Here is a 14996-nt window from a genome sequence, read left to right on the forward strand (position 1 = left end):
ATACAACGAATTGCGTCCACTATTCTGTGCTATATTGTAAGTTTGGCACCCGACTGCAATCAAAATACTTTTTTTTTCTAATAAACCTCCCTTTTCAAATTGTAACTTTTGGATTACCATGTTTGAAGATCAATTCTGACTCTAACTTCCCTACAGTATGGACTTGATTTTATCATTTTAGTTTTTTTTTAAATTAATTATTATTTTAAAACATACCCGTAGAAGGTTTTTTTAAAATTATTTGTTTTTCTTTATTCTGCCATTGCTACTGTCGATTATTCCAGGACTGAGGTCCCCACACTGATAATTAATAAAGGGGTCGAGAAACACAACTTAGAATGTCGGCATGGGTGGAGATAGTGGAGGCACATGAACGAAAAAGATGAATCATGAGGTCGAATACCAGCGACCCGAAAGTGATTATGCTTTCGCTGCGGCTCTTACGTTACAGTCGTATGACTGAATAAAATACAACGTTTAATCTAAATTCTTTTTAAAATCTTGCTGAAAAGAGGAAGCATACAGAAAAATATCTAATAAAAGCTTGGTTTATAAGAGCATCTGACACGGTGACCCAGTACCTTGACAATAACTGTTTACTAAAGTGTGAAGTAATATCACGTACATAAAATAAGTTTTATTAAAATTGGCGTTAGTTTAGTTTAGAGTTAGACAATTATTGTAGTTTGAACACATTGCACCTAATCGAGATCTATTGAAGAGTCTGTTGAAATGCAATTAAAAACGAGATGTAATGAGCATCTTAATAACGTCTTCTGAATGTTTTTTCCAAGAGGTGTTTTGGACGAAATTATTATCTAGTTAAGACGTTTTAATTACGTAGTATTGTTTAACATTGTGGTATTTAGGATATTAATGGATATTCCTAATATGTCCTGAATATCTTACGTAGGCGATTTTGAAACGTTTACAAAATGTCTGTGTACTATATGGGTGCGTATTAGCAAGTAGACTCTCTTGTCTATAAATAGATACTTTTCAGGAATTCTATTTCCCCCTTGCAATCCAGTGCACATTTAGTTAGCGCTTGTCTTTCTGCGGCAACGGATCACCAATGATTTATATAGTTAGGGTTTTCATAATTTCATGTGTTGTAAAATTGTAGTGATCAACGAGTATTAAGAATTTCAAGTATTTTGAAAATTTATTTATCTTAAGTCATGCTAGTGTAGTATATAATTATGTTAACAATTACCCTGTGAAATATAATTGTATTAGGTATGTGCTCCAAGTTATTGAATGTGCATTGGTTGTATCGCATATTAGTTAATGCCATCAAACTGCAGTGAAATTATTATGTAAATATGTAAAATTAATAACTTTCGATTTGGATAAAACTGCTTGAACTTGATTTTCAGATCAAGTATTTTTTGTCGTTTTTCTCACTCGTTTAGAGCTCACATGAAATGTTGTTGGCTTTAATGAAATTTTGTAGGTGTAAATAGATAGAGAATCGAAATGTATGAAACGCGTATTTTTGTTTTCTGGGTAGTTTTTTTATTGACATTACAATTCAATGACAAATACAATTTATAAAAGTTTACGCATATTGATGTCTATGTGTGCTAAAAGAGTATAGAAAAAAAATATGAAAGCTATTTGCATTATCTTTCTAAATTATGAAAAATCAATCAATGGAAAAAGGATTAAGTACGAAAGAAAGGTTTGCGAAATTCTATTTTCTGGATAAGTTTACATGGAATATAACGAGAAAAAAATGTATAACGTCGAATGTACTCGAAATAGGGCAGTATAATAACGAATTTCGAGTACTGATAGTGACCGCGAGCCATTGGGTCGTTTCAGAGAAATCTGAAGATAAAGATATTCGTCGAATAAGTTTGAATATTTAATTTTATTATTAAGTATTGCATATTTATGGATTATTTAATTGTCTAAACAAACAACTGCAGATAAACATAATACTTTTCGATTTTGTATTTGTCTACGAAGTTCTATTGAAATTGTTGCATGAAATTGATAAAATACATACTATTTTTACCTATGCCTTATTCATATATCATTATCATAAAAATAATACACTTTGACAGCAATCAAATGTAAAATGAAATTTCTAAATTTGATCATCAATTTATTTGATTCATATAAGCTGCAATGAAAATCATAGTATACACTTATACAGGGTGAGTCACCTAAGACAAGCCATCTGAATAAGTTTTTGAGATAAGAAGAAACGTTTGAGACAGAAGTTGTTTGCTTCCGAGGCCCTCAAGGGACAGCAGCTACAACATAGTCCTTGAAGAAAAATAGAATTTTAAAATTAACTATATTCATATAGTACTTGATTTTGTATATTACCTGGATAAATTCAGTATGAACTGTTACCACATAATATCATTTATAAATATAAAAGTCGAACATAACATTTTCTTATAACTGAGAACACAACATTTCTCGGTTTAGAAAAAACATTGTTGAGAAATTGAATGGGTTGAATAATGAATATTCAGTTTGCATATCTAGAAATACCTACTATATTTCTTTTTAATATAAAAATGTTTGTATACCATGAATTGAATCAAATTATATGTTAAAAATTATAAATTGTTTTTACAAAAGTTGAACTCTTATTCTCATGTGTTACATGTATTTTGAATTAAAAGCTTACATAATTAGTTTTATGTCGTTGCTGTTGAAACATCAATGTTATAACGTTACGTTGTTAGTTCTAATGTATTTTTGGTAAACTACTAATTTAATCAAATACAATTGTTTCGCAATAATTATTATACTTTTATTATCAATGTCTGTATAATGGACGTGTAGTTGTTTCTCGTTATGAAACCATATCAATTTTGATTAATTTAAGCTTTTCTTTTAAGGACCATCCTAAAACATTCAATGGAACCCCAGACTGTTTGTGCAATTTGTGGAGAAGTTGCATTTCATAAGTGTAGTGCTTGTGAGAATGAGTATTACTGTAGCAAGCAACATCAAAAGGCAGACTGGATCAAGCACGCAGATGTTTGTAAATCATTCAAGGTTAAAAGATATGCACAACATTTTTCTTCCAAGTTGCCATCAAATCGATAATGATGGATTTAATATATACAGTGAGTCAAAAAAGTATTTGTACACGTAGTTTCTTTGCAATAACTTTATACAAACACGTGACACACTAACAAAACCTGTTTCAATTAATAGTGTATTATGTACAGAGGTAATGTGCAAATTAACAATTTTTCATGATACGTTTCAAGAAAATAATGCCATAGAAACAAGAATTTGGAAGTCCAAAAAGTATTTGTACACTTATGATTCTACTGGTTAGTCCTGAAAATAAGCATGCATCGTCGTGACACCGATCAAAACGTAAATAAGTGTTTGTTTACATAGTGGTCTTGGTCTGCTTACGGTGGTAGTGCGTCTTCGAACTTCATACAGAAGCCATGACAGCGAAGAAAAATGAAATACCCGTATCCGTGCAAGACTGTGTTATTTTTCTTCGAAAACGAAGAATACAAACTACAGACAATAAGCCAGGGTCAGGTCGGTCGAAGATACAATTAGAGAGCGTCGGAGTACTATTAAAGAAGCTACAAAATATCCATTTGTAAATTCTCAAACACTATGCAATGATGTCGCGTCAATATCAGGGAAGAATGTGTGTCCCCAAACTATTAGAAATGTTTTGCATTCTGCTGAAATATATGGCGGAGCTGCGAGAAAGAAACCATTTATCAATAATGCGAACAGAGACAAACGGCTAGGGTTCGCTAAAACCTACGTAAATAAACCAATCGAATTTTGTAAAAGTGTTATCTTCTCAGACCAAAGTAAGTTCAATATTTTTAGCTCAGATGGGAAGAAATTCGTCTGGAGAAAAGCCAATACTGAACTTCAACAAAAGAATCTTATACCAACTCTTAAGCACGGCGGTGGGCACGTCATGATATGAGGCTGTATGGCGTACAGTGGTGTTGGAAATATTGCATTTATCGAGGGAACAATGAATGCTATAAAGTATATCGAGGTGTTGCGTGGTAATTTAAAGGAAAGTGCAGTTAAATTGGGGCTAAGTGGAACTTACTATTTCCAACAAGACAACGACCTAAAGCATACCGCTGAAAAAACGAGAGAATGGTTGTTATACAATGTTCCCAAACAATTGATTACACCACCACAATCCCCCGATATTAATCCTATAGAAAATTTATGGCACCTGTTGGATATAGAAGTAAGGAAAAGAAAAATATCTGATAAAACTGATTTATATAAAAGTGATTCTAGAAGAGTGGCCAAGACAATCTAGGGAAATAACACAGAAACTGGTAGAATCTATCCCAAGAAGACTACAAGCAATTATTCAAGCAAAACGGATGCATATACAATATTAATTATAATGTATAACTTAAATAATCATAAGCTTTCTACCATAATTATAAGTGTACAAATACTTTTTTGACTTCCAAGTTCTTGTTTTTATGGTATTATTTTTTTGTAACCTATTATGAAAAGTTGTTAATTTGTACATTACCTCTGTACATAGTACACTATTAATGGAAGTAGTTTTTGTTAGGGTATCACTTGTTTGTATAAAGTTATTGCAAAAAAACTAGGTGTACAAATACTTTTTTGACTCACTGTAAATAGTATTATAATATCATTATTGATGCTGAAATCCCTTATATTGTTTGGAAAATGGTTTTTGGTTACATTTGTGGTTCTCTGGATAATCTATACTTACTTATATAATCGTTGTGTTACTGATTCATCATCGTCCAGCCCAAACCACTGACCCTTGAAACATGAAATTCGGAGGGTATATTCCTTTTGCGACATAGGTGCTTGATATGAAGGGATTTCTTTGAAATTCCAACACGAAGGGGGTTAAAAGGGGTGAAATATGTTTTCCCGCACTCCTCATTATTTCTTAGGCCTGATTAGGTACCGACTTGGTTTTTACTTACAAAGGTTACCCACACAAATGCCTAAAAATCAGATTCAGCATTTTGGCCTAATCAACTCCTAAGGGGGTGGTGAAAAGGGGTCAAATGTGTTTTCATGAAGTCCTTAATATCTCTTAGGCCTGAAGCGAAGCGGGGGGGGGGGAGGGGGGTATTTTGCTAATATCTTACAATCCTTTATTACCATTATAATATGTTCTGTAAATTTTTAATAATCGTTGGGGATTGTGGATTTGTTTATTTTATAAATTTCATTTATAAAACTATACAAGAAATTAAATATTACTTAAAGAAAATCAAATACACGATTAGTTTGATATCTAGTATTCGAATTTAAATAACCAAGCATTTCAGTAATAAAAGATTTGATTCAATAAAGTTTACAAAACTGTTTTAAAAACTTTTCAAGAATTTTCATATTCCTTTTATTTTTGAAATTGTGTTTATGAAACAAATGAATAAACTAGGCATGTATATTGAGTGACATAATAGCATATACATACGCCGATAAAAACTTATAGAAATCAGAGAAATTATTTAATAAACTATGCTGATTTCATTGCGTCGTCAGAACTTTGTCTTTTCTAATAGAATCATATTTTTGAAATACCACTTATTAAGGGGTTTGCCTACTGTGACAGATAAAAATAAAATGCTTTTTTTCGGGCACAGATTTTGAGAAAAGTAACAATTCAATCAATTTGCAGTTTGTAAAGTAATAAAATCCATTGCACAAACATTAAAAAGTTGAATATATTAACCGTAGGACGACTGCGCGTCAATTATAGCTTTTCGCGAACAGCCAAACGATGTACACGATTTCTCGGGTTCTAATGGTCCGATTGCAAAAAAAATTTACACACTGAATGTTCATAATAGTTATTGGGTGTTGACCTGCGCTTTTTGCAATATCGGTTTTTTATTGTAAATTCTAAACAAATTTAGTAAAAAAAATTCTGCAGACAGTCGCAAAAAATGTTCAAACACCTGCCATTTAGTTCATTTCTGATAAATTAACAAAAAAGAAAGGTCATCACCTAGGGAATGCATTATAATTAATGAAAAATATTTGCTTTTTTTCACATACTCGTACAAGGCACAATCGTGTACACCGATCGGCTGTTCGCAAAAATCACTAACGCGTAGTCGTCTCACAGTTAATCTATTAAACTTTTTAATGTGTTTGCAATGGATTTTGTTACCTTATGATATGCTCAAATAAAGTGCAAAACCGCAAATTGCTTGAATTTTTACTTTTCTCACAATTTGTGTCCGAAAAAAGCCTTTTACTTTTATCTGTCACAGTAGGCAGAACCCTTAAGGGGAATAGGCAGTCGGAATGTCGATTTTTATTGCATTTTCCGAAAGTACTATCTTTTCTGAATAAAATGCCGTTTGGTTTATATCAAAATTCGCAAAATTGTTGATTTGGCAGCTAAAAAGGTCAAGCGGTAACTTATAACATCTCCTTTGCCCAGAAACTTGAAACGCGTTTTCCTCGAATCTTTTTTTCTCTTTGGTTTGCCCGTAGTTGCGAATGAACGGAGGTTCAGATCGACTTGAAAAAATTATAGGATGTGTAAAACATGTGCCATTCCATGTGGAACCTCTGATATAGTCTATAAAAATTCAAGATTTTGATAAAAAAATTAAAAAGGCACTGGTTTTTAGTAGCGTACAAACAGGAACGAATTTTTCTCAGAAAACTTGCCGTTTTTCAGCCACCAATCGCATAATTTTGATTTAATGTTTGTTTGTATAGGTTCCACTGGAAACTATGAATCCAACAAACAAGAATCACACCTTTGAAATCGGATTACGTCACATTTTAAGACCGATATTAAGGCAAAACCACAGGGAAACGTTGAAATGTTTACCTGTCAGCATATTTCACACCAACTTTTTTTCAATCTCTATGATAATAATAAACATTGGGTAAAAGGATACATCTGGATTTGCTTTAATTTTTTTTTTACAAATGCATTACAAAGAAAGTGTTTTTTCGCAGAAAACGACTGCCTAGTCCCCTTAAGACAATTCTCACAATAATTTTCATTTATGACTAAGGTTTCATTTATAACAGAATGAGAACATACGAACTCGCATTTTTATTCGAATACCAAGATACTTTTCACATTATTGTTTCGTATGTATCGGGTGTAAAAAATTATTTGTCGACGCTTTCAGGGGTGAATCTACGCCTTTGCATCGATGGAAATTTATCAAAAACAACTGTCCACAAAATTGTTTATAATACTGAAAATAAATGTTAAATTTTTTTATTACATCGACGTATTCTGTGCGTTTAAAAGAAACTATATGTCGCAAACGTACCGTTTGGTTAAGAATGGTTGTTAAAGATTTCGCAACGATTCGGTTGTATAGACTGCAGAGTTAAACCGGGTCCACATTTGTTACCGCACTCCGGTCTGTTACCCCGACCTGTTATCTATCTAATGATCTTCCTAGTAATTCATCTGTCGAACGTTTTAAATGTACTATAAAAGGACATGTAAAGAAGTTTTGCATGAATAAGCTGTGTGCCAAATATCTGGCTTATTGCAAAAACAACTATGTTTGCAACAGTTGCAATCAGAAGGGCCATTTCGCTAAAGATTGTCCATCAGGAAATTTTAATGGAGGCAGCAACCAGAAGGCTGATAAGTCTGAGAAGAATGATTACAAACGATGAAATGGTCGTGCTTTCATCAACGTTGGTCAGTGTTACATCCCTACTTCCAATTTGGGGGCGCGATTTTATGGAGTATATATTTTTGTCCGCTTTCGAGCAAATCCTGGGATTTTACGCTGTGGGATAGTTGAGAGCGATCGAGGGTAGATTAGAACGCATTTTTATTTCCGTGTATAGGAGTCGGAAAAAGAGAGCCACGGCGCCGAGAATCGAACCCGAGCCGTCCGCGTGCTGATCAGTCGCGTTTGCCACCACGGCTACGCCGACTCTCCCTGGTCCCTGTCTTCCGAACTCCTCATAAATAGACGCCACCTATGGGCCTCATCGCACACCATAGGCCGTTGCCTAAACGCCGGTTGCCTACTACACAGTTCGGCCATACCTGACATATGCGCCGCCCTCGGCCATAATCCGAGAGGCACGCCTAAGGGGTCAGGATCCCACTTCTGAATTTGTGGTAATAAAATAGTAGATAGTTTATTAGAATGTCAGGTTTAGGTTAATACAGTGTAAAATAGTGAACGTATGAGTACTATAAAAACGAAAGGGGCGCGGCGTGAGGACTGCCTCCTCGCGCTCGCTACCACGCACCGTATCTGCTCCTCGCGAAAAACGTCGCGAGTGACGCCGCGCTTCTCGCGTATTCTCACGCCCAGTGCCGTACCAATTAGTACCTCCGTCGGGCGATCGGGCCCGACTAAGAATACTACACGTGATTACCTTAGTTTTCTCGCTGTGAGGGCAAGTCCACAGGGGTCAGTTTCCTCTCGATGGGACTATCCGGTATCTCGTTAACTTCCAGCGCCTGGTCGGGCTTTGGTACCGTCCACTCCCCAGGAACCAAGCCGATGTCAAATACGAGGGTTCTGTGTCCGCTCTGACTATTGGAATCTCGACGATTCCCAAAAGCACTGTTTGCTGATGTTTCCTGAAACAACCACTTCAATTTGCATAATTGGACACGTCCTCCCGCACGATGATTTCTCGGAATTCGTTTCTTTGGAATTTACAATAATAAAAGTTAGTCGATCTACAGGGTGTCCCACTAAGGAGTGGACAGCGCGATATCTCTTAAAGTATTGTCGACAAAAATATAAAAAAATAGGGAATTGCATGGTTCGAGGGGGCCCATTTATTAGCGCGAACGAATTTTGTTTCCGATTATTATTTTAAAAGATACGATGATCAAGTTCGGTTTTTCAAATGGAACTATTTTTTTTGAAGACCTGAGTTGATAGTGCGTTCCAAGACAAATTCAATAAGCTTTAATGTATACACTTTATTTCCACTGGTTTTTAAGATATTGCGCTTGCAAATTTACTGATTTTCACTGCAAGAAACCCCTCTGAAATGGCAAAAACCGGGGGCGGTCTTACTGACGCCACGGGTGGCACTGCCTGTTGAAATGGATACTTACCTGCCAAAGGTCTACGCCAGAAATGGCAGGCCCAAAGGCTGGACAATTCTTTTCCGTCAGAAATGCTACTTAGGTAGGTACATCTGCGGTATCGAGAAGCGCACCGTTACTTTTATTTCGCAGTTGCGTTTACACTCGGTTTTTTTTGGGAGGGATGCAAGTTGGATTGGTTAGGTTAGGAGGAGTGAAAGTTGCTAGACTAAATTTCAACCATAGGGAGCAGATTGTATCAGAACCAATCCAACTTGCATCCCTCCCAAAAGAACCGGCCATCCGAGCGTAGAAGCAAGTGCGAAATAAAAGTAACGATGCGCTTCTCGATACCGCAGATGTACCTACCTAAGTAGCATTTCTGACGGAAAAGAATTGTCCAGCCTTTGGGCCTGCCATTTCTGGCGTAGACCTTTGGCAGGTAAGTATCCATTTCAACAGGCAGTGCCACCCGTAGCGCCAGTAAGACCGCCCCCGGTTTTTGCCATTCCAGAGGGGTTTCTTGCAGTGAAAATCAGTAAATTTGCAAGCGCAATATCTTAAAAACCAGTGGAAATACAGTGTATACATTAAAGCTTATTGAATTTGTCTTGGAACGCACTATCAACTCAGGTCTTCAAAAAAAATAGTTCCATTTGAAAAACCGAACTTGATCATCGTATCTTTTAAAATAATAATCGGAAACAAAATTCGTTCGCGCTAATAAATGGGCCCCCTCGAACCATGCAATTCCCTATTTTTTTTATATTTTTATCGACAATACTTTAAGAGATATCGCGCTGTCCACTCCTTAGTGGGACACCCTGTATACCTAAATCACTCTCCACCTTCCGCAGCAGGTGCTACCGAGGACAACGTTCTGCTCTTCAGCGGCACCATCGGCGGAGGCAAGCGTGATTTTTCCACATTCGCAATCATCGATTTGAAAGTTCATTAAAATTTAAATAAATCGTGTCGATTGCGCTTTACGCTTAATCTCTGGTAATACCGTGGGCAACGATCTGCTCATAGGTGATACCATTAATCAGCGCAACCCGTGAAATGTCAATGCACATTTTGTCATAAGCGATTTTACTTTCCAAGGAGACGAACGCTCAAGTTGGAGGATGGGGAATTGGGATGGAAACACTTCACTCACTGATATAACATTAAAAATCATCTTTATTTTCTCTTCGTGGTTTACACTGGCACTTTTCTAAGTCTTTTATAATGGTATAATAAGGTATGAAGAATGATAATGGGTAATTATTCAAAATAGAAGTACAATAATTAATGCGCTCCGCGGGTGGTCCGTCCCTTTTTATAGGGCAGCCGGTCATTCCTTCTCTAGGACTTGCCACATGACAAATCAAAAGTGGGAGACCTCACCCACAGCCTCTGCCAGGGATCTTCTAGGGAGAATCTTTCCATCGCGCTATCTGAGTGTGATACGAGATTGTCACGCGGGTGAATTCGTATAGCACGCCCAAGTATCCGCTGGACGACCACGGCGTCCGTACCGTCTTTTGTTTGTTTTATTTCTATTTCACTACGCTGATTTCAAGTGAGTCCGTTCTGTTTTTTCCGTTCACGAGACATTTAAGCTGTGTAAGCTACGGCTGAATAAATATTCATGTTACATATTTCAACCAACAGAGCGTTTTGTTCACTAGTTTAGAAGTTTCTCTGTTACACACCCTTTAGGTGTCCTTCTTCGCGACTAATCCGCATTATTTTATTCGATTCCCAGCGGCGACGATAGCAAGATTCTTATATTAATTCATATTTTATGCTTCTACGCTATTGCTAACAATACGCTCTGTACGATTGACTTCGTACAGTTTACTTACTAAGGGTTGAAGTTAAGTATATTCTATTGGTATCGGCGATCGATTAGCGGGAAATAACGGGAGGGTAATCTTCTGGCTCTTTTCAGGGGCGCAGCTCTGCGAAGGTGTCAACTCCGCTGGTGGATGGGGCCTCTGACCCATCAGCTGCTGTTCACTGGAAGTTTCTTGGTATCCCTGCGGTCGATTAGCTGGTGTACAGCTGGCTGGCCGCTACCTCCATGATGATGGTTGTCCTGCTCGCTGTTGCCGTCCGTGTATTCTCGTCTTGATCTTTTTTTATCGTAGTTTACGGAAATAGTGCCTTATCGGCGATACGTTGCATAATGCTTTGTATAATGTTTTTATACGAGGTGATTATAATTAGGAATAGTACAGATTTTGTGAGTCCAAGTACGCTGCGCTACTTGTGTAACAGCTTGGTGCTGCCGCATCTCGAGTACGCGTCAGTCATCTGGACGCCGCGATGGAATAAGTATAGTCTACAACTCGAAAGGGTTCAGTATCGATTCCTACGCCATCTTACGTACTAAGCGTGCCGGCCTCTGGCTCGGTTCGACCTCGACTACGGTCCGATCATCAGCAGATTTGGGGTCCGGACTCTGGAACACAGGAGGAGGGTCACAAACCTATCTTTTTTGTATAGGATCCGGAACGGGATAGTGGATCAACATTAACGTTCCTACTCGCTGTACTAGGCAAACACCTCTTTAGGTCACCTGACTACTCCTCCTGGGTTGGTCACGCCGACCCCTTTCACCGAATCTCCGGCATCGCTAATCAGCTCTATGAGGGCATTGATTTCTTTGCCGGTCCACTTTCTAGCTTCAAGATTAGTATTCGGGGAGCCCTTGTTGCGGAAGGCATTTCTTATTCCCCACATACCTACCTGGCAATCTATGTTCATTATTAGCGTTTTTTTTCAGTAATTATATTTTTCTTTATAGTTTTCTTGTACTTAATGGGCTTGCCCCATAAATAAATTATTATTATTATAAAATTATTATTATAATACCTCAGAGTATGAAGTAGTAAATATAATATGATTTAAAGGGTTAATTAAGAGTGGACTCCACGTCGCAGGACGTGACATTTACACGGGTTATATTTATACCAATCGAAAGCGACTACATTTATATATAAAATTACTGTTTAGTGATTGTTGTGTGATATTTTGGCCAAGGTTTTCAACTTTGAAGCAAAAATCGTCCTTTTACTGTTACTAATTTTTCGGCTGTCGTATTGACAGTTAGATTTAAATCGCCCAAGATTGGTCGAGTAGGAGACTGATGACGAGATATGTTATCGAGAGCAGTTACGAATTCTTGTTGAAGAAGGTCGTCGTATGTGTCTGTAAGTAGACTTACGTTGCTTTTGCCTTCCCGCCATTGGGTCCACTTGTAGTCCAGGTTGGTAGTTGATGGAGAGTTCTCCAGGTCCTTTGTAGGATATTCCAACGATTCCTCCTTGAAGGATGCCTAGAGCAATCACAGCAATCAAGAGACACAGAGTGTCTATATTACGCCACGACCCGCTATCAAGAACCCTTCGATTACCGAATTTCAATAATGGTTGATCCGATTAGATTTTGAATGGTCGTAATGGATAGCCTGGGTAGAAAAGTGTCTTCGTTTTGTTCCTACGTGCCTTATGAGCTGAGATATTTCAATGCAAAATTACAATTTGGCGAATTTTATGTTCTTAAAATTAAGCATCGTCGTCATCAAGTGTAGGCAAGAGGGGAACATGAAAGGGTGAGGAAATGTCTCTCGGCACGTCGTTCATTCGATGAAGGTTTCGGCCAATCGCGTAACAAATTGTTGTCACGTGACAGCTAGATAGAGAGCACATCTGTCAAGGTAAAGGTAACCTAGCTACGGTCGTGTTCAGATATATTGGCCGGTGAGTTTCGTGAGGGGTATTCTTCCATCATACCGCTTGCCTGCTTGTCGCGCGGTGGGGATTCGGTGCCCGTGATGTACGTATGCACGCAGCGAAGCATCGCCTTTCTCGTTTCTGTCTTGCTCTCGTTCCACCTCGCTCTCGCCTTCGCAGAATAAGAGCGAGTCAGAAGTGGTGGGGATAGCGCCAAGCTCCTGACGTGTAGGCCAAACCGAGTTCTTAGCGCAGAAATACGTACATCAGAATAGGTGTGTGTTAGGTCCGAAAAAATTCAGGAGCTTTATTGGTCAGAACATTGATTCTTTTTCGATAACTCATATTGGTTTACGCATAGCTTCGTAACGCACACAACTACTACGCTAAGAATATACAACAGCCACATGGCTTCGTTCAGGCGGAGCCGCGCAGCGTTCCCATTACCCCACAATACCCTTCGGGGGCCCAGCAACTTCAACTGCCAATCCACGATCGTCAGGTGGTGGTGGCAGATTTCTCCTTGCGCGCTGCTCGCAAACTGAACTCACCGCCCAATATATCTGAACACGACCTTAGTGTTAATCAAGCATAACCTGCCCAGTGTCAAGTAAGGTAAGTTGTCCAAATTTTTGAAATGTCACGAATTTTTACACCATATAGAACACTGAATTATTGTCTCAATTAACAAGGTATGGCGCTAAAATTTGATAATAAACTTTTTAGGTGGAGCTGGTAGAAATGAAGGAGACGCACAGACTTCGAAGTTGTACGGAGAAGGTTCATCGGAGAAGCATCTTGTTTCGCACAAGTTTCTGGAAATTTGTACCACGCTTGTACAAAATAATATATTGTAACAAATTGCATTTAAATTGCCAGATATTTTTATACCAGCAAATTATTTTTAATTTAGTGTTTCTATGTAAAGCTTATAGAAATGAAGGGGCGCACAGGCTTGGATAAAAATGAAGGGGATGCACCGGCTTGGAGGTTGTCCGGAAAAGGTTAGATAGATAGATAGACAGAGCATCTTGTTTCGCACAAGTTTCTGGAAATTGGTCAAATAAGGTAAATCGACAAAATTTGTCAAAAGATATAGCATTAAGAATTAAGAAAATTATAGTCGATTGCTTGCAATGTAGAGCAAGTCACACTAGTGAAGAAAGTACGCTGAAAACACTCCCTTGATTCTTTTCAATCTTTTGTGAAAGACATTCGTAATACTTTAAAATCCGCAGTAGTTGCCACGCTAGTCATTAATTTTATTACTTTCCCATTAACATTATTTTATTTCATCAATAAACATAGAAAATTAATTTTATTCCAACACCAATAAATTGTGTGTTAAAAATATTGGATCTTTTCGTTCATTTTCGCTGAATTACCATTAGCATTTAAATTTCCTGCGACAAGACTTTCTGCCATACGCTCTCACCTCCTTCGGACACATTCTGTAGTCTCTACACTTGCTATAGCAAAGGGCCACTGTATTTCTATATAAGTAAGTTCTACGTTAAGTTGTATCCCCATAAAAAACTTCGAAAGTTTTTGCCGATGGATATTTTCTCTACCAGTTCGAGTTAAAAACTATCCCGACACTTTTCCTGGATGGTTTCTTCTTCAGAAATGTCTACAGAATCCGATGTTGGATAGCGTTTCCGGGCTAGGTGGACAATTTTTCGTAAAAATGCAAGAATAATGCGTGGAAACCATGCACATCGAAACTTTTTCAAACTTTGATGGTCATTTACAATCATTCAAAACATTCAAATTTAATAACTATATACACTGATATATTCAGGCAACTCTCCTCTATTTTTTTAGACGAAGTTGAACTTTCTAGCGTTCTTAGTTTTCACGTAATACCTCACTTTTTCCAAAAATCGTGTGTTTTTACAAAAACTCATGTTTTTTCCAAAAAAAAACTGATGGCGATAGAGCAATTCTGCTTGCGGATTTGTGTTCAGGGCAAAAAACTCTACAAGAATCACTCAGTGGATATTGCGGAACAGAAAAAGAGTTTCATTTTCTTGGACTGTGTAATGGGTGTTGAACCTCTCCGCACAATACCTTCCCTCAATCGGTTGCGCATGTTAATGCAGTTCCGAATTTTCCGTTGGGGAATTCTGTGCTAAATTTGGCGGAGGGCGTGTGGTAATTGCCCCAAATTCGCCAGGTTCGGGTTACTGCTATCGCATACGTCGCACAGTGGGGAAATTTTGTGATTTTATGGCCAAAACCACAAA

The 14996-nt window shown here is 37.5% G+C and overlaps 1 protein-coding gene across 2 annotated transcripts in view; it reads left to right on the plus strand.

Moving 5' to 3' along the window:
- The first annotated feature begins 704 nt into the window (after positions 1-704).
- The window catches only part of LOC143367004 (SET domain-containing protein SmydA-8), a 217464-nt gene continuing 203172 nt past the window's right edge, over positions 705-14996 (plus strand). Inside the window, exons 1-2 of one of the 2 annotated variants that reach the window (XM_076808589.1) lie at positions 705-1239; positions 2865-3024. In XM_076808589.1, the coding sequence (XP_076664704.1) occupies positions 2884-3024 (141 nt within the window). In that variant the 5' untranslated portion in view covers positions 705-1239; positions 2865-2883. The remainder of the gene's footprint in view (positions 1240-2864; positions 3025-14996) is intronic. The other variant, XM_076808591.1, reaches the window with a different exon arrangement.

This window comes from Andrena cerasifolii, chromosome 3, assembly GCF_050908995.1.
Source record: "Andrena cerasifolii isolate SP2316 chromosome 3, iyAndCera1_principal, whole genome shotgun sequence".
Taxonomy (NCBI): Eukaryota; Metazoa; Arthropoda; class Insecta; order Hymenoptera; family Andrenidae; genus Andrena; species Andrena cerasifolii.